Below are 21337 nucleotides of genomic sequence, written 5' to 3' on the forward strand. Positions count from 1 at the left end.
ATGTGATCCCTACACCAATACAACATTTGTCTGATTGTATATCTGGAATCACACCATCTAGTGTCACCCATATGAGGATGGGTTCCCCTTTGAGTCTGGTTCCTCTCAAGGTTTCTTCCTTTACCAATCTAAGGGAGTTTTTCCTTGCCACTGCTGCCTGAGTCACCTCAGACTTGCTCATTGGGGATAAACACATACATATACACGTACACTGTGAACTATATATATTTTGAATTTTGAATTTTTATTATATTAATTCTCTATATTACTCCTTATGTTTATCTTCTGTTCTACATTTACGTTCTGTAAAGCTGCTTTGAGACAATGTCCATTGTAAAAAGCGCTATACAAATAAACTTGAATTGAATTGAATTTCAGAGACCCCTGTAGCGAGAGAGTGGCTGAAGCGGGCAACGCACACACACATGCGCACGCACACACCTGTAAACGGACAATATGCCTTAAGCATTTTACACAAGCAACACAAAGTATTTTAAAGGCAAAAAAGAGGAATAATTTGCAATTGCTAAATCATTTGACCTGAACCCAACTGACCATGCATTTCATTTGTAAATTGTTTTGAGACTTCAGGAAGTCATTGTCTGACAATTTCTGCAAAGGTGAACTTACTTGTGTCCAGTGGGCTAAGAAATATTACACTCCAAAAGTTGAAAACCGTGAAACCCACTTGCAAATATTAAGTGAAAAAATCAACAATATATTATATATATATTATATATATATATATATATATATATATATATATATATATATATATATATATATATATATCCAGGATGGCGGCACAGCAGTAGCACGCAGCGGCCACTCCGGATACAATGCGGTGCTATTTACGTTTTTTAGCCCGACTATTGCTAGTAAATGGACACCAGAGACAGCAGTGTTCATGTATACAACCGCCAGAAATTAATACAATAAAGAAATCGTGCAACAAGCAACCTGCATGAAGATGAGTTAGAAAGGCTTTGCAACCTCGGCTTGCTGCGGAGACCAGGCCTCCAGTCCTCAGTGTCGCTTGATACTGGGGACCGAGAGAGTGGACGCTGAATACGGTGCTCCAGGAAGCGGAACCACGGTAAGCGGGCGGGCATCCGTGCTAGGCTAAAAGATGGTTGCTATCATGGACACTTACAGTACACCACACGCTGCATCCGCAAAGCCAACAGCATTGTGGATGACCCCACACACCCCTCACCCTCCTGCCATCTGGAAAAAGGTCCCGAAGCATTCGGGCCCTCACGACCAGACTGTGTAACAGTTTCTTTCCACATTCCATCAGACTCCTTAATAACTGAACGGAACTGTACTGAACACAGTGCATTATAGATTGAACATAAAGTATTTACACTGGTCAGTGCTGTTTTTGTTTATTGTCTTTTGTGTATTGTCTTGAAGTTTTTGTTTGCACTGTATTTTGCCCTACACTGTCTTTTTGTCTTGTCCTGCACTGTTTGCACCAGGCTGCACAGATGCACTTTATGTGGCTAGGACTATTTACTAAGCTCTGTCTTTGTTTTATGTAGTGCCATGGTCCTGGAGAAACAATGTCTCATTTCACTGTGTACTGCAACAGCTATACATGCGTGAAATGACAATAAAAGCTTATTGACTTGACTGATATAAATAATTATAGCAGCAAATAATTATAGCAAAATACAATATCCAATTCAACAATCATAAAAACTTACAAGTAATCCCAAACTCAAACATTCACAGTGCTGAGTAAACAAACAAACAAAAAAACCACAATCACAAACTTAAGCTCATACAAGACTAGTATAAATTTAGTTTTTTAAACAAATATTTTTTTAATTTACTTTGTTGTTCATATTTACAAGTTATTCAATTAAGTTGTTCTTAATTAAAGATCAAGCATAAATTTTAAAAGGATATCCACTGAAAGTACATATCCATGTGTAAAGTGAGTACTTTATAAGTACCTTATAAGTGTTAAGTGTTAGAGATCTCACTCAGGAAATAAATGCATTACCAAAATCTCAGAAATTTGCTAAGATAAGAAATATGTTACTGTAAGATTTATTTTGCCTATTATGGTAATTTTGTACATGCATGCACGGGAAAGTCTGTAATAAGTTGCAATGCATGGTGTTCATAACCACGTAAGCGCTGGCAAATAAAAATCGGAAATGATTCATATCTTTGTGTATCAAGTTGAGAATCAAGAAGCCTGCATTATTCTGGCAGACCTATTTATAAGAGACTGACTGTTTATAGCCCTTCTTACATTACTAAACAATGCAGGGAAGAATTAGTTCATGCTTTTGTTATCTCACAGTTGTTGTCTGAAGTAGTTGCATAAACAAGCTCCATTTAATCCAGAATGCAGCCTTTCTAAAACCAGAAAATATGACATCACCTCTACCATATCCATACTGCTCTGGCTCAAAGTTTTGCTTTGATTATAAACCTGGGGTCGTGAGAAAACGTTTGGTCTTTAATGATCCTTCATGCCTGATTCAAACAATAGGTGCAGGCTCTTTGTTGGTACCTCAAATATTAAAGACTAGAACAGGGAGCAAATCTTTCTTATACAAAGTCCCACAGTTATGTATCAGCTTTCCAGTTAATGATCGGAACTTTGTTAATTGCTTTTTTCTTAGTTGATGTTGCAGATCTTGAGTGTTTTGAAAAAAATGTGATGATTGGATGCTGTGCATAGATGACATGACGGTCTTAGAGACAGTCACCAAATGCTCCATGCAAAAGCTGTCAGAGAACCAAAGCACATTACAGCCACTTCTGTCACATTAGCAAATCTCTGCACATGTGGCAGACCATGCACTCACATTCATACATTCATTTTCTACCGCTTATCCAAACTATCTCGGGTCACGGGGAGCCTGTGCCTATTTCAGGCGTCATCGGGCATCAAGGCAGGATACACCCTTGGACGGAGTGCCAACCCATCGCAGGGCACAAACACTCTCATTCACTCACACACTCCTGACAATTTTCCAGAGATGCCAATCAACCTACCATGCATGTTTTTGGACCGGGGGAGGAAACCCGGAGGAAATTCCCAAGGCACGAGGAGAACATGCAAACTCCACACACACAAGGCGGAGGCGGGAATCGAACCCCCAACCCTGGAGGTGTGAGGCGAACGTGCTAACCACTAAGCCACCGTGCCCCCTTGCACTCACATCTATTGTTATAAAGTTCTTTTGCAAGGTTTGTCTTGCTTCAAGACCCTGCTGCTGCCTTCAATAAACCTGTTGCAGTTTGCCAACCATTCCAACCATCGAAAGCATCCTGAGCAGCTGCATCAGTGCCTGGTTTGAGAATTGCACTCTCGTGTCACAAGACCCTACAGTGGATGGTGAGGACAGCCAAAAAGCTCAGAGTCTCTCTTCCTTCTATTGCCTCCGGCTTACTCATTTGGGATAGATGTTAAAGATGTATAGTAACTTAATTTTAAACTTACAATTTACTTATTTTGTTTCTATACTTCTGTAAAGCCTTTGAGACAATGCGAATTGTTAAAAGCACTATACAATATATAATTGAATTTAATTGAATCAAGGACATATACACCATACAATTGTACTTAGCATAACCAATTGTAATAGCTGATTACAACAGCTTCATCCAGATATGTACAATAATTGTTATTTTTAGATTACATACCCTTGATTTTCTCTTGCTTCCGCTCCCATTCTTGTCTAAGCTCCTCCCTTAGACGATTTTCCTCCTCCTGAACACATGAAAGCACACAAAAACATACATGTGCAGGGATTGGACAATGAAACTGAAACACTGGTCAATATAGTGTTGAACGTTTAATGATGTGTGGCCTATAAGCCAATCCTCACTGATGTCACATTCCATATATAATAGCAGAGTGCGATAGTGAATTAGCAAAGCAATAACACAGCAGTACATAAAATGCTACAATTCACACAATATTTTGCCAGTTTTGCCAGAGTTCAAAAGTTGACAAATTGTTGATGCATGTCTTGCTGGCGCATCTGACACCAGGACAGCAAGACTTTGTGGTTAACCAAAAGCCAAAGTATTGTGCTGGATGAATGCTCACTACCAAGTACTAGTAAATCATTCTGGGGGACCACATGCTCCCAATGGTTTAAACATTGTTCCATACATAAATTGGTATCAGGATGATAATGCACACAGCAAGACTGGTAACAGAATGGTCGAATGAACATGAAAGTAAAGTTGAACATCTCCCACAGCCTGCACATATTACTGCACAGGCACCAGATCTGTATATTACTGAGCCACTTTGGGGTGTTTTAGATGAAGCATTTTCCTTGACCAGCATCTCATAGTAACCTGGACACTGTTCTATAAGAATGCCTCAATATATCTGTGGCCACTGTTCAGGGCTTGTATCTGTCATTTGCAAGATGAACTGATGCTGTATTTGGTCTCAGGCCCTACAAAAATTAGGTGTTTCAATTTCATTGTCTAGCCCCTGTACATACAAATGTGGACACAACCCAACTCACTCCAACACAAAACTACAGAGCCCCAAGTAGTGATCTGCAGGATTCAAGCATCCTGACAAGTGACAAAAAACTATAAAGAGACCATAGATTAAAATTAACAGAATTTTTGTGATTGTAAATCTATGCTGATTATGGAAATTCATAAACACTAAAATAAAATAAAAAAATCTTGGAAAAATAAAGAAATAAAGATAAATAAAAATGGGGAGATGAATTTAAACTGAGAAATCTCAGTGTGGCATAGTACAAGAAATTGTCTGTGGTTGCTTGAGATGTCAATCAAATTGCCTTTTTCACTCAAAGGTGCAAGTCCTGTTATATTCATTGTTGTAAGGCCTTTTCTCCTTCATACATTCTTAGACCTTGGGGAGGGAAGTGTCTACTTTACCTCTCTCTCCCTATCTGGAAGAAAGCTGGTGTCAACATCAGGGTTCTTCCCCAGCTTTTTTTTCTTAACTGGGGTATCTAGCAAACAGAAATGAAAAAAATGTATAAAAAAGCCAACATCTCAATATAGCACAACAATATATATATGAAACTGAAATAAGCAGAGGTACACTGGAGATCAAAATTAGAGAACAACTTAACAATTCTGAAATAATGTCATCTTCACTGCTCAACAGTTGAAGGAGTTTTTGTCCTGTCTATACCATGCTACCAGAACACCTTTTCCACAAAATAACTAAGGCATTTCAACAAAAAACATTATTTTGCAGAAAACACACTGATCAAAATTAGAGAACAACAATGACTGTAGCATGGAAAAAGATTACAACAAATTTTTCTGAAGATTACAACAGTCAGCAATTAGTAGGAAGTGTACAGGCCTCTGCTCTGACTGACTTCAGCACATCTGCGGCCACAGGACAGCACTAGTCTCTCACACTGCTCTGGTGTGATTTTGGTCCACTCTTCTTCCAATCTCCTCCACAGTTCGGTGACTGTAGTGGGTTTCTTGGCCATAACTTTGTCGCCAAGAATTTTCCAGAGGTTCTCTATTGGGTTGAGATCAGGACTCTGGGCAGGCCATGTCATTAGTTAGCACTTTCAATGCATTCAGTTTCAAGGAACTGCTTTACCCGTTTTGCTGTGTGACATGGAGCGTTGTCCTGCATGAACACTGCGGGCTGATTGGGTGATGAACGCAGGGAAGGAACCATATGTTGTTGAAGAAGGTTCTGATAAACATTTGCTTTAACTCTGCCATGTAGCTGTATAAGAGGTCCAACTCCTGCTGCAGAAAACATGCCCCAAACCATGACACTTCCTCCTCCACTTTTCACTGACTTCTTTACACACTTTGGGTTCAGTCTTTCTCCAGTTTGTCACCGAACATAATGTTTCCCATCGGACCCAAATAAATTCAACTTGCATTCATCACTGAAGTGAACTCTGGACCAGTTCTCCTCTGTCCACACAACATGCTCCTCAGCAAAGCTTAATCTAGCCTTTTGATTCTTTCTGCTAATGAGAGGTTTGGTCACTGCAGAGTAGGCTTTCAGTCCAAATGCTCTTAAACATCGAGACACTGTATGACGAGACAGATCCTTACCCTGTTCAGCACTGAATTGGTGAGCAATTCCAGTTGCAGTGTGGAAACGATTGCCCATTGAGATCCTCCACAGTATCCTGTCCTCTCTTGTATTTGTCTTCCGTGGGCGACCAGCCTTCTTGGGGGACTTGAATGAGTTTGTGATGTTGTAAAGACTCAATATTCTTGAAATCACAGATTTGGAACGACCAACTTGTCTTGCTATGGCTGATTGGGTCATCCCTTTTGCCTTCATCTGGACAACCTGCTGCCAGTCACTTTAGAACGGTCCACCATCTTGCAGAGTCAGTGAAACTGGAAGTTAGGCTGCCAGTTAAATAGGGGTTGACAGATAATCAGGGAAATTAGCACCAGGTGCCAGATTAACACCAATAACTGGGAGGTATCTGAAAGTGTTCTCTAATTTTGATCAGTGTGTTTTCTGCAAAATAATGTTTTTTGTTGAAATGCCTTAGTTATTTTGTGGAAAAGGTGTTCTGGTAGCATGGTATAGACAGAACACAAAGTCATTCAACTGTTGAGCAGTGAAGATGACATTATTTCAGAATTGTTCAATTGTTTATAAATTGTTCTCTAATTTTGATCTCCAGTGTAGATTCGTAGGGCTAGTATGTTTAAGATGTGTTGGAAACCAGGAAGTGCAGTCTGATTTCTTCTCAACCAAATTTTAGTTTTGCCCAAATTTTTAGGAGTGGGGGGTCTTTACTTTTATAATTTACTTGTATTTATTACATTTATCATGATATGTACTCACATCTCAACTCTGCAGCTGTCCAAAACTTACCAGTCATCTTTACATCACATGATAACTCATATCTACAATTTGTTCTGGATGTTAAAAGGTCACATTTATATACAAGTACAGAGATTGATTCTAATAATAATAATAATAATAATAATAATAATAATAATAATAATAATAATAAAAGAAAAAGCGAGAATATATGTAAAATAAAACCTTGAATTTCAATGTCAGACTTGTACCCCCTTCTGACTTCTTCAGAAATTCCTGAAGAAAACTGATAACACTCCTGTAATTGTTAGGATTTACTTCTTCTGTCCTAATATGAATCATGCAGGCCACAACATAAATCCTACAGACATAAACCTAGGTCAACAGGAAGGACTCCTTCCCACTATTCAGGCAATGGAAATGGGCCCAATTGCCTTAGCAGCCTATAGAACAGCGTTTTTACCCTTTTGCATGCTTCATGACATTTGTGTACATAAGGAGGTGTAGTTTCCAAATATCTTTCTCTGTGTTTCATCAAACAGAACGATTTTTTGTAACAAACCATTGTACTTTTGTACTGACATGTACTTTGGAAAGATGCTTTCAGAATTTTCACCATGTCTTTAATTTGCTGTGTACAAATTTAACACCCTTATGTGTTGTTGTAAGTTCCATAACTCAAATCTTTTTTTTTTATTAGTCCTAGGATGTGTGGCTATTCTTTACTAATTTGATAGCTTGGCAGTGTGAACAAAAAAAAAAAAAAGGTTTACATTTCTTAAAAATATTGCCACCACATTTCTTCCTTTTAGCTCCTCCTACATCCAGATGTTGGAGTGGGTTTGTGACAGTCAGAGCAGAAAAGGTTCTTTAGGGGAAAGTCTAGGTGCCAGGCTGTATACAATGGTTCAGTTCTATACAGGAAGCCAGGTCTCTGGATAAAGTTCAGGTCACCAGCCATCCCTTTGTATGAGTCACTGTCATGATGAAAGGTCAAATTTGTCTTAATTTACTATAAGACACCTGAAAGCTTTGCACTTACCTGTACTGGTATGTGAAGCTATTCATGACTCCCACCATCTTAATAAAAGCCCCAGTTCTAACTGAAGGGAAAAAGTCCCAAAGGCTGATGCTGCCACAACGCTGCACCAAGGTATGGTGTTCTTTTCATGACATGCTTTTGCACCAAACATAACCTTTGGAACATTTTGCCACATGGATTGAGGTGATATAGTGGAATTTATAGTTTATTGTGAGAAAGGGCTGGCAACCCAGACATGTAGAAAAACATGAGAGATAGGTATCACATGCAGAGAGAAAGTACTTGCAGCTATTCCTACAGCTCCTTTCTATACTCCATTATTGTTCTGCTATAGTTCTCTTGGCAGTCTCCCTTGTCCCAATAATTTTGAAGCAACATCACTATGGTGCTCAATTTTCTTTATGTATGTGCCCCATGGTACATGTAATGGTTGGGAAATCTTTTATACCCCACTCCTAATTGAAACCCTTCAACAAATAAGATTCTGTACCATGCATACTTTGTAAACTCTCTGCACACCATTGCTTCAGTAGTGTCCATCTAAACCAGAGGTCACTAACAGGCGGACCGTGGTCCGGGTACGGACCTACGGCCAAAACAAAAGGTTATGCTTTAAAACGCTTCTATTTTACTAGGCGCAGCTTTTGCAATCTTTACGGTAAAGGTAATGGAAATGCACAGACCAATTGCATGCGGGTTAAGCCATCCCACGTGATACCACTCAGCCATTCAAGTCTGTGCATTCCTGTAGTAAACACTGCGACTCAACAGCGCAAGACAGAGGAGAGAGAATTAGAGTAAAGTTACACATGAAAGATACATGTAGAAAACAAGGGAGAGAAACAGACGAGTGAGACGGAGAAAGGGAGAGAAACAGACGAGTGAGACGGAGAAAGGGAGAATAAAGAACAAATGGCGCTCTCCAAAAAAAGAAAAGTGGACAGCGAAAATAGAGCATTTAATCCAGAATGGACAGACTGATTTCTGTTCATACTTCACACTAAACCAGTGTGTCTCATATGTTCAGAAACCGTGGCACTTATTAAAAGTGACTTATAAGGCACTTATATGTGAAACGCCATTATGAGACAAAACATACAGGTTTTGAAAAAACATAACTACTCAAATCTGAAGACAGCGTCCCTGAGACAGCTTTCCCAGGTCTGAGGGAAGTAGCCCTATACATCCTGACCATGTTTGGCTTTACATATAACTGCGAGGCAGCTTTCTCTACAATGAACATAATCAAAACTAAATATTGTTCCATGGTCACTAATGAGCACTTCCACATGTGTATGAGAATGGCCCTGACTCCATTCATGCCCAGGCTTAACATCCTGCCAAGCTAGAGCTCAGTTCTCTCACTGAGCAAAAAGTGGGATATAAAAGGGAAAGTTAAGCACTTTATTTAAACATACAGAATTTTCACATTTTATTTATTTTCTCTTATTTTGAAATGTAGCCCTACTTTCATTTATTTAATGAGAGAACGTTATACATATCTACAATCATACATATGTTCAGTTTTATGTTACGTGACAATAAATATTGTCAAAATGTTTTTGAATTGTACTGAATTTATTCAGGTACATTTATAAAATTTACAAAATACATTTATTCACGAATTAAGTCAGGTATTGATTGCCTGCAGATGTTGATACAACTACTAGGCTGCTTAAATATATATCACACTAACTAGTTAGACATTATGATCTTCCGGACCTTTGCTTCAAGAAATTTTCTCTTACTGGACCTCTTTAAATTTTAGTTGAATACCTCTGACTTAGAATGTCAAAATGTGAAGGTTTCACAAATGAAATCTAATATCTACTCAGTTTGCCAACATAATTTTTGCACTACAATGCCACCTTGAGGTCACCTGGGCCCAATACACAGGCAAATTGAATACATTGAGAGATATATCTTTTGACCAAGGGTAGTTTGTGACCTCCATCTGAGAGAAAAATACTGTATTTATACCACTAAAAATTGGAATAATTTACCGTCTTCATCCTCTTCATTTTTTTCCTCATCTTCCTCCCCTTCTTCATCAGGATTGAAAGACAAACTAGCAATTTTTCTCTTCTGTTCCTCTTTTCTTTTTTTCTCTTTCTGCTTCTCTAATTTTCTAAAACAGAACAACCAAATCAAGGTCAAATTAGATTGAACTGAAAATCAATTTTCAAGAAATCGATCAGGGATTTCAATAAAGATTATAAATAAACTATAAGTAAATGTCTCACAGTTGTAGCTCCTTAGATTGCTCCTTCTTGGCCAGCTGCTTTTCTCGTTCTTTTACAAGGGCTTCTTGCTTTGCTTTCATGTCATTCAAAGTCACCAATCCTGAAAAAAAAAATAAAATCAGCAGCCTCAAACTAAACTTAAGCGAGACCCAATACATCACAATTGTACTTGAATGTACTTCTGCGTTAAGATTACTGTACAGAGTTCCATCTATGTGTAATGAGCAAACTTTAGAAACTATTGCAGTATTTTCAGGGACCAGGACTTGCCCACTTTTCACACATTATTATTATTATTATTATTATGTGCTGTTGCTGTCTTGTGAGGAAGAAAAAAACATATAAGGATTAAGGACCTGTAGGATCTGACGCTCTGACCCAATACTTTCATCACCACAATTTGGCCCTTATCAAAAGTCCCTCAGATGTTACTTTGACATACTTGCTCATTTTCCTGCTTTCAACACATTTAAACATATTAACAAGAATCAATGATTGGCACACACACACGGAGAGATTTGCATGTACAGTGCAAAGACTTATTTTCACACTCTGAATGTTACTTACCCACAGTGCTTGATTTAAGTTCTTGTTCAACAGCATCATAATGAGCAGAGAACTTTTTATCAATGTTGGATTTCACAATGTTGTCCTGAAAAGCAAAGCAAATAAATAAATAAACAAATAAAAAGTTATAGTAATTGCACAATGATATCAAGGTGTGTGTGTGCGTGTTTAATATGATGTTTCTCAGATTTAATCTGCTAAAGAAATATTTGCCTCTGGGCTTGAGGGTGTGACAGAAGGAGCAATTGTCTGATATATGTAATACATATGTAATACACACGCGGACAAAATTGTTGGTACCCTTCGGTCAATGAAGGAAAAATTCACAATGGTCACAGAAAAAACTTTAATCTGACAAAAGTAATAATGAATATAAAATCTATGAATGTTAACCAATGAAAGTCAGACATTGCTTTTCAACCATGCTTCAACGGAATTATTAAAAAAAAATAAACTCATGGAACAGGCCTAAACAAAATTGATGGTACCCCTAGAAAAGACTGAAAATAATGTGACCAAAGGGACATGTTAATTCAAGGTGTGTCCGCTAAATAGCATTACAGGTGTCTACAATCTAGTAATCAGTCAGTGGGCCTATATATAGAGCTCCAGGTAGTCACTGTGTTGTCTGGTGACATGGCGTGTACCACACTCAACATGGACCAGAGGAAGCAAAGGAAAGAGTTATCTCAGGAGATTAGAAAGAAAATTATAGACAAGCATGATAAAGGTAAAGGCTATTAGACCATCTCTAAGCAGCTAGATGTTCCTTTGACTACAGTTGCACATATTATTCAGAAATTTAAGACCCATGGGACTGTAGCCAACCTCCCTGGACGTGGCCGCAGGAGGAAAATTGATGACAAATCAAAGAGACGGATAATCCGAATGGTAACAAGAGCCCAGAAAGACTTCTAAAGAGATCCAAGGTGAACTTCATGCTCAAGGAACATCAGTGTCAGATCGCGGCCTTCCATCCTTGTTTGAGCCAAAGTGGACTACATGGGAGATGACCAAGGAGGACACAAATCATAAAAAAGCTAGACTGGAATATGCCAAACTACATGTTGACAAGCCACAAAGCTTCTGGGAGAATATCCTATGGACAGATGAGACAAAAATGGAACTTTTTCCAAGGCACATCAGCTCTATGTTCACAGATGGAAAAATGAAGCATATAAAGAAAAGAACACTGTCCCTACTGTGTAACATGGAGGAGGCTCTGTTATGTTCTGGGGCTGCTTTGCTGCATCTGGCAAAGGGTGTCAGGGTACAATGAAATCTGAAGACTATCAAGGGATTCTAGAGAGAAATGTGCTGGCCAGTGTCAGAAAGCTTTCAGTCGCAGGTCATGGGTCTTGCAACAGGACAATGACCCAAAACACAGCTAAAAACACCCAAGAATGGCTAAGAGGAAAACATTGGACTATTCTAAAGTGTCCTTCTATGAGCCCTGACCTCAATCCTATTGGGCATCTTTGGAAGGAGCTGAAACATGCCGCCTGGAAAAGACACCCTTCAAACCGGAAACAACTGGAGCAGTTTGCTCATGAGGAGTCAGCCAAAATACCTGCTGAGAGGTGCAGAAGTCTCATTGACAGTTACAGGAATCGTCTGATTGCAGTGAGTTAGGGGTACCATCATTTTTGTCTAGGCCTGTTCCATGAGTTCATTTTTTTAAATAATTCCGTTGAAGCATGGTTGAAAAGCAATGTCTGACTTTCATTGGTTAACATTCATAGAATTATTATTTATTATTACTTTTGTCAGATTAAAGTTTTTTCTGTGACCATTGTGAGTTTTTCTTTCATTGACTGAAGGGCACCAACAATTTTGTCCACATGTGTATTTAATTTACACCATGTTATTACAGTGGACAAATACGGCTGGTTACAAGTTGTGTTGTAGCCCGATCATCCAATCCTTCTACACTGCTTTTTCAGTTCATTTGCATTATTAGCTCATCTACATATGCACATAAATTGCACCAATTTATTGGATTTTATTTTTAACAGTGCAGTCTTAAATTCATTGAAGTTGGTAATGTGCATCCTATGTGCAGCTGTTAAGTGAAGTGCAGACTGATGCATTCTTTGCTGCACAAATAAAACTACCTAAAAATAGCAATATCCTGAAGCTACCAACAATTGGAAACGTATTTTTCAACAGTGGTACAAGTTGAAACAGTGAACCACAGTTTGAACCATTTTGGGTTGTAGCCATTTAATGCATGTCCAAAAGAGCCTACCAGCTTTGTCTGATGGCTTGTTCCATATAGTTGATTTTTCCGAGCACAACCACTTATATTGTCTTCAAGCAAGAGGAAGTCTTGGATCCTGAGCTACCAGGCAGGCTCTGCTGAAGAGACTGGGCCACCCCAGCCCTATGAGTGATTTTAAAATATACAGTCCCCCAGAAACATTTTTGGATGGACAATTAGAATTCATTTGTTTTTCATACAATGAATACCTTTAGGTTAAGATCAAAATATGAATGAGATGATGGATCAAATTGTCTTGAAGTATTCTGAGTTGTATAAGACATCTAGCTGTAACGATCAAGACAATTTGACCCATGATCTCATTCATATTTTGATCTTATTGACATATTTCAAGCAAAAGATGATGAGGTATTCTGAGTTGTATAAGAAATCTAGCTGTAACGATCACCATCTTTTGCTTGAAACAGCCCCAGGATTCAAGTGATCAGAATTCTTTCAATAATACTAATAGTCAACTAAGACAACTAATTTCAACAATTAATAGTTCTGAATGTGAAGTATTTGTAATTAAAAAAACAAAAATTAACATGAAGACCAAAAATTATCTAAGCATGAAATTCAAGCCATTTTATATCTTCGAAAAGATACAAGACAACAATTACAACAATTTGAAATTGTTGTTGTCCTGAAAAAGTAAGAACCCAATGGTGACATTGAACATGTCAGCCTGAAACAGCCATTTTATATCTTCGAAAAGATACAAGACAACAATTACAACAATTTGAAATTGTTGCTGTCCTGAAAAAGTAAGAACCCAATGGTGACATTGAACATGTCAGCCTGAAACAGCAGAAAGAAAAACAACAGAACCTCAACCACCACAGTACCTCCACCACGTTTCACAAAGGATCTTGTATGTTTTGGATCATGGGCAGACCCTTTCTTGACCTTCCCTTATGTTTGGGAGAATGTAACTGTACTTCTTTGTAAATTTCAATCTTGGCTTCTGATTCTTAATGCTGATAAGTGTTCTGCATCTTATGGTAGTACCTTTATATTGCTTCCCTTAAAGTATTTTTGAAACAATGGATTGTGATACCTTTAATCCTGCCCTGTTAATGTTGGTGGTGAAATCAATGACTGTTGTTTTTGGATTGAAGATTCAGAGATCTCATTATGCTCCACTCATCAATTGTTGTTTTCTGTTGCCAACTCACTTGGTGTCTGTTCCAATTCCTCTGACTGATTCTCATGCTTTTCTCAGCTTGAAACTGGATGCTTTATGGATTTAAGATTATAGCTTTACAACGTATCTGTGTGCTGAGTATAATTCACATTCATAATGCAACATCCTTTAAATTTAGATAAATTACAAGCCATTTTACTGCTCACTTAAAGAAAATCTCCATAAAAACAAGCCACAGGAACAACACATTATTTTTAAACAAAAGGGGAACAATACTACATAGACGTAATATACCACACCTTTCTGGGAAAGAGAAGCAAACTCTATCCCCCTTATCAATCACAGCAAGACTGTGTGGGAGCTGTGCTCAAATACCCTGAATTCCCTGAAAGAAATTATTAAACATTGCCATTTATTTAGAAAATATGACTGTTTCTTATTTAAGGATAATGGTTGCATTCCTTTTTACAACCTAACCTAAAATAGGTTCTGTTGATACTAAGCCACGGAAGAATGCCAGAAGAATTGTTCAGGATGCAAAGAAATACCCACAAACAATTTCCAGAGTAATGTAGAATGCTCTAGAAAAAAGTGGTGGTGGTGTTTCAAGGAGAACAATAAGAAAGTACTTGAACACAAATGACCTGCATGGTCGAGTTGCCAGGAGAAAGCAGTTACTGTGCCCATGCCACAAAAAAAACCCATTCAGTACACGAGACAGCACCTAGACAAACCTCACAGTTTCTGGAGTAGTCGTTTTTGTGATAAAATCAAAATTGAACTTTATAGTCACAACCATAAAGTCCATGTTTTGAGAGGAGTCAACAAGGCATAAGGCAGACTCAAACCTGAGTCCTATAAGAAATAAAATACATTTGTTTTGCTTTTTCACTCATGTTTTCTTTAAAAAGATTATCCCAAGGTACGCAAACTTTCGAGCACAACTGTATATAGACAGAGCAGACAGAACTCTCCTCCAAATGTTTTAACTTCAAGCAAAAGGCTGTGTCCTACAAAGTGTGTGAAGCAGTGAGGAAGGCAAAGTGTCCTAAGGGAGGAAACTGTGACAGCGACTGCAAATGATTAGAGTAAAAAACACCATTCTCCAGAACAGAAAATGCAGACACTTCACTGGCAGACAGCTGAAAGGACCTAGCGGTGCTAACATCAACAAAAAGTATTAAAAGTCATGAAGTGCTGGCTGGTAAAGTTAGGCTGTGGACTGTGTCCTGAGCCCCCCTGCTGTACTCACTGTACAACTATGAACACTTCCAACTCTATCACCATTGCTAAGTTTATGATGACACAGTTGCAGTGTCATATGCTCTAAGCTTAACTTCAAATTAATCTAACAAATTAACTTCAAGTCTGCATGAACAGGTTGGCAGACATTCAGTCAAGGCAGAGGCTGAGGCCCAAGGAATGGCGTCTCTACCCAGTAGTGGAAAGCATACGGCAATTTTTCTGTCGGGCAGAAGTGGATCTCTATCTGGCAGGAGAAGCGATCTCAGTGTAACCGTTCAGAAGCCGTTCAAAGTGCACAGCCCTCCAGGGAAAAGGCAAAGAAGTCTCTTGGTAGCATTTTTAAAAACCAGTGTGGCCTCTTCTGCTTTGCCAGTGCAACTTGAAAATGTCACAGCGGCAGAGTTGATCAGTTACAGTATTGTTCAAAATAATAGCAGTACAATGTGACTAACCAGAATAATCCAGGTTTTTAGTATATTTTTTATTGCTACATGGCAAACAAGTTACCAGTAGGTGCTGCAGATTCTCAGAAAACAAATAAGACCCAGCATTCATGATATGCACGCTCTTAAGTTTGAGAAGGGAAAACCTATAAAGAGGTGCAAAAAATTATAGGTTGTTCAGCTAAAATGATCTCCAATGCCTTAAAATGGAGAGCAAACCCAGAGAGACGTGGAAGAAAACGGAAGACAACCGTCAAAATGGATCGAAGAATAACCAGAATGGCAAAAGCTCAGCCAATGATGAGCTCCAGGATGATCAAAGACAGTCTGGAGTTACCTGTAAATACTGTGACAGTTAGAAGATGTCTGTGTGAAGCTAATCTATTTTCAAGAATCCCAGCAGTCCCTCTGTTAAAAAAAAGCCATGTGCAGAAGAGGTTACAATTTTCCAAAGAACACATCAACTGGCCTAAAGAGAAATGGAGGAACATTTTGTGGACTGACGAGAGTAAAATTGTTCTTTTTTGGGTCCAAGGGCCACAGACAGTTTGTGAGACGACCCCCAAACTCTGAATTCAAGCCACAGTACACAGTGTAGACAGTGAAGCATGGTGGTGCAAGCATCATGATATGGGCATGTTTCTCCTACTATGGTGTTGGGCCTATTTATCGCATACCAGGGATCATGGATCAGTTTGCATATGTCAAAATACTTGAAGAGGTCATGTTGCCTTATGCTGAAGAGGACATGCCCTTAAAATGGTTGTTTCAACAAGACAATGGCCCCAAACACACTAGTAAACGAGCAAAGTCTTGGTTCCAAGGCAACAAAATTAAATGTTATGGAGTGGCCAGCCCACTACCCGGACCTTGTGGGGATTCAATCAATCCAATCGAGAACTTGTGGGGTGATATCAAAAATGCTGTTTCTGAAGCAAAACCAAAAAATGTAAATGAATTGTGGAATGTTGTTAAAGAATCATAGAGTATATAATAACAGCTGAGTTGTTATAGAGGACAACTCAGAGGAATAACAGCTGAGAGGTGCCACAAGTTGGTTGAATCCATGCCACACAGATGTGAAGCAGTTTTAAAAAACTGGTCATACAACTAAATATTATTAGTTTAGTGATTCACAGGATTGCTAAATCCTAGAAACAAAAACGTTTGTACAAAATAGTTTTGAGTTTGTACAGTCAACGGCAGACACTGCTATTTTTTTTGAACACACCCCTTTCAAATAATTGCCCAATTGCACAGCCTTAAGTAGTAGTAGTAGCAGCCTTTATTGTCACTGGTCACAGGTACCAGCGAAATTAGCCATCAACCTGTCCATACATACAATACATACAATATGACAAGGGCGGGACAGGACAGGAAGACAGGGAACTGAAAAGAAATACAGCATAACATGAGGGAAGGGAGGAGAAAAAAAAACAACCCCCAGACTATGCTCCGGTGGGGAGTACAGTGTGGGAACAGGAAAAAACACCTCAGCAACATAAGCACATAAACAGTACGCCATAAACACACGACTTGCAACAGGGGAGGGGAGTGGGGGGTGGAGGTAATTCAGCACAGGCAAGCAGCCATCAGGTCCTGCAGCCTTTGTCTTCGGCGCTGGTCACAGACACGCTTGTCAGACTGGCGGTACAAAGCGGCGAAGGTGTGGGATGGGGGTGTTGGGATTGAGGGGAGCCAAAACCAGATAAGATTGGGATTGTTTGGTCTTGGGGCGAGTAGACGCATTCCAATTTACACGACTACTAGTGCTGCACGATTAATCATATCGCAATCACGATATCAAGCCTGTGCGATTATATGACGCAAAACGCTGAGATTTTATGAAATAAATAATAAATAAATGCATGTGTGAACATGACAACCCATTCTCTCTGAAAGCTGTTTGCCTATTTCATACACTACACCGATATCCGCTAAGGCAGGGGTCACCAACGCGGTGCCCACGGGCACCTGGTCGCCCGCAAGGAGCACTTAAGGCGCCCTAAATTATGTTATAAACGTTCTAAAATAGCACTGGTCAAAATATAGCTACGCCTAAAAAAATTTTCTTGCTGTAGTTTTTGAATAAAAAACGCTCGCATTAACGTAGATTTTAAAATGACGATATTTAATTTCATTTTATTTAATTAAAAAAAATTAAAACAAAAATGTTTTATGTATATAATGAACCCTTTTCTAAAGTCAAATATCAATATTGCGCACGTCACGTCCGACTCCTGACACAAGGAAGTGGTGCAGCAACGATGAGGAGTTAGTTGTGATTTACCCCCCAAAAAATGGCAGAAAAGCGACAGAAAACATTTTCACAGTGTTTGGGAGGAAGAGTTCTTTTTACGTCAGTCAAAGAAAAGTGTGTGTGTCTCATTTGCGGGACGCACTGCTGAGCAACTAAGTGCTCTGTTCAAATTGGATGCTGGACAGGTAGAGATAGAAATCCTAACGTTGCAAAATGACCTCCACCTCAAAGCCCATCAGTCTGCATCAAACTTTCGGTGCCTTGTGGACACAGAAAAGTACAGTGGTGTATGCACAGCAGCTATGAAATTTGCATGCCTTTTTGGTTCAACCTATCTCTGTGAATCAGCCTTTTCTAAAATGAACATTTTCAAGAACAAACACATAACACGCATTACTGATGCACATTTACAAGACTCACTCAGACTTGCAGTGTCAAATTATTCACCAGATTACAGTACACTGGTGCGCAGAATGCAGTGCCAGGCTTCCCACTAACAGACATTTACAGACAAAGAAGAGATAACGTGTTCATTGAAAACACCAGAACATTAAACTAAAAATGGTGCACAGAAATGTGAACATTTTTTTGAAAAAGACTAAATTACTTGAGAATATTCCTTCCACCATTGTTGTTCAAATCATTGTTAATAATTGTGGAGAATAATTAACATTTACATGTGAGCAGTCTCTTCACCATATTATTATTATTATTAGGGGTCAAGCCCTGAAGGGGCGTAGACACCTATTGTTATCGTTAGTTGTTTTCTTATTATTAGGAGTCAAGCCCCGAAGGGGCGTAGACACCTATTGTTATCGTTAGTTTTCTTCTTCTTCTTCTTATTATTATTATTATTATTATTGTTATTATTATTATTATTATTATTAGGGGTCAAGCCCCGAAGGGGCGTAGACGACTATTGTTATCGTTAGTTTTCTTATTATTATTAGGGTTCAAGCGCGAAGCGCTGGAAACCTATTGTTTTTGTTAGGATTTTTATTATTAGGGTTCAAGCGCGAAGCGCTGGAACACTATTGTATTTGTTCTGATTTGTATTAGGGTTCAAGCACGAAGCGCTGGAACACTATTGTATTTGCTCAGATTTTTATTATTATTATTATTATTATTATTAATAGGGTTCAAGCGCGAAGCGCTGGAAACCTATTGTTTTTGTTAGGATTTTTATTATTAGGTTTCAAGCGCGAAGCGTTGGAAACCTATTGTTTTTGTTAGGATTTTTATTATTAGGGTTCAAGCGCGAAGCGCTGGAAACCTATTGTTTTTGTTAGGATTTTTAGGGTTCAAGCGCGAAGCGCTGGAAACCTACTGTTTTTGTTAGGATTTTTTTTATTATTATTATTATTATTATTATTATTATTATTATTATTCCGCCCTAGAAACGATCGTGCAGCCCAAACCGTAAGGCCTAGAGAGCTCAAACTTGGTCAGATGGTAGTACTGGTCACAGTTACTCAGGGCCAAAATCTCAGCGGAATCGGACAATTTGGGGCGCTTCAGCACCCCAAAACGTGTTTGTCCCCATAAACCCTAAACCCCTAAAACCCCTATGTCCAAATCTCAAGTGCTTTATATCATTGGAATCCTTGTCTCATGACTTAAAAAACGTATATCTCCAATTTCATTTCCGCCATTAAATTTTTTTGCTATAGCGCATTTTATCCGAACCCTACTTTTGCTAACTAGTCCTAGGTTTTTCGCCTGATCAAGACCAATCCAGTGCAGTAATATTCTCTGGAGTCTCAATGACAATAATTTTCGAAAAAAAAAGGCGAAATTTTGATTCAGGGTCCTTAAGGGGCCCCAAAAGTTTGGACTGTGAGGAGCCAGTTTTACTAAAATGTCAATAACCCAAGAACTAAATGAGCTATCAACACCAAACCTGGGACACGTGTGAAAGAGGTCAAACTGAGGTCACAGTTCAAAAACCGCGGCGATTGGCCACTTGGTGGCGCTATAACGGAAAAATCACTAAAAACAGCCATTTTAAAAAAAAAAAGCCCTCTAGCGCCACCAACAGTCCAAAAACCCAATTTGTTCTGACTCGTAAGGCAAAGATTCTGATTCTGACTCGGAGTGGGTGGGGCCTAACCCAGAAGTAGGGGGCTTGTCTTGAAATGGGCGGGGCTTTAACCGGTAAGAATTAATTTGTAATATTTATAACACTAGCTTACTACCTTTATGTTTTTATGAAATACAGCAAAAACGTGTCAGACACACAGTGTCTGGTTACTGGTTAGAGACAGCTGAAGGTTTAAAAAAGAAAAAAAAATCTCCGATAGGCAGAGACGCAATGCGAGTCACATTCTACCAAGCAAGCACCAACCATGTCTGAACGAACCCACGTTTACCAGAACTCTACTGGTTAGTAAGTACATATTATTAACGTTACAACCCGAAGTAAAAAGCTGAAGAAACCCTAAACGTTAACGTAAAAAACCCGCGAACCCGAGTGACTGAGAGAGAGACAGAGAGCTGTTCTGTGTGTGACTGTGAATGAGCAGAGCGAGACACAGCAACACAATACATCTGTATGTGTGTAGGGGAGGGGTGCTGTGACTAGCCTATCACAGAACGCTGACACAATCAGCTACCCAGTGATGATTTTCATTCAATCCGAGCACAGATATTGACTCGTATTACTCGTATAATACTCGTACTCGGCAGAAGTGCTTTATCCGTACCGGATACTCGTTTCAGCCGAGTATCCGGCTCATCTCTAATGGATATGACTGTTTATTTTAGGGAAAACTGGACGGGTGAGTACTTCACATGACATATGTTGTGGCACCCTCTGTAGCATGACATGACATATATTGTCATGTCAATCCAAAGGCCTTAAATGCTTGAACCCGGGAAATGCTGCTTGCAGCTTTAATTAGGGTTCAAGCGCGAAGCGCTGGAAACCTATTGTTTTTGTTCGAATTTTTATTATTATTATTATTATTATTATTCCGCCCTAGAAACGGTCGTGCAGCCCAAACCGTAAGGCCTAGAGAGCTCAAACTTAGTCAGATGGTAGTATTGGTCACAGTTACTCAGGGCCAAAATCTCAGCGGAATCGGACAATTTGGGGCGCTTCAGCACCCTGGAGTCTCAATGCCAATAATTATCAAAAAAAAGTCGAAATTTTGATTCAGTGTCCTTAAGGGGCCCCAAAACGTTTGGACTGTGAGGAGCCAGTTTTACTAAAATGTCAATAACTCAAGAACTAAATGAGCTATCAACACCAAACTTGGGACACATGTGAAAGAGGTCAAACTGAGGTCACAGTTCAAAAACCACGGCGAATGGCCACTTGGTAGCGCTATAACAG

At 39.0% G+C, this 21337-nt stretch overlaps 1 protein-coding gene across 1 annotated transcript in view; it reads right to left on the reverse strand.

The window, feature by feature from the left end:
- Positions 1-21337, reverse strand: part of fam50a (family with sequence similarity 50 member A) — a 43446-nt gene that overhangs the window by 14637 nt on the left and 7472 nt on the right. Inside the window, exons 2-6 of the mRNA XM_060893494.1 lie at positions 10649-10733; positions 10082-10181; positions 9842-9966; positions 4900-4976; positions 3670-3736 (exon numbers count right to left, since the gene is read on the reverse strand). Coding sequence (XP_060749477.1) covers positions 3670-3736; positions 4900-4976; positions 9842-9966; positions 10082-10181; positions 10649-10733 — 454 coding nt within the window. The remainder of the gene's footprint in view (positions 1-3669; positions 3737-4899; positions 4977-9841; positions 9967-10081; positions 10182-10648; positions 10734-21337) is intronic.

This window comes from Tachysurus vachellii, chromosome 19, assembly GCF_030014155.1.
Source record: "Tachysurus vachellii isolate PV-2020 chromosome 19, HZAU_Pvac_v1, whole genome shotgun sequence".
NCBI lineage: Eukaryota > Metazoa > Chordata > Actinopteri > Siluriformes > Bagridae > Tachysurus > Tachysurus vachellii.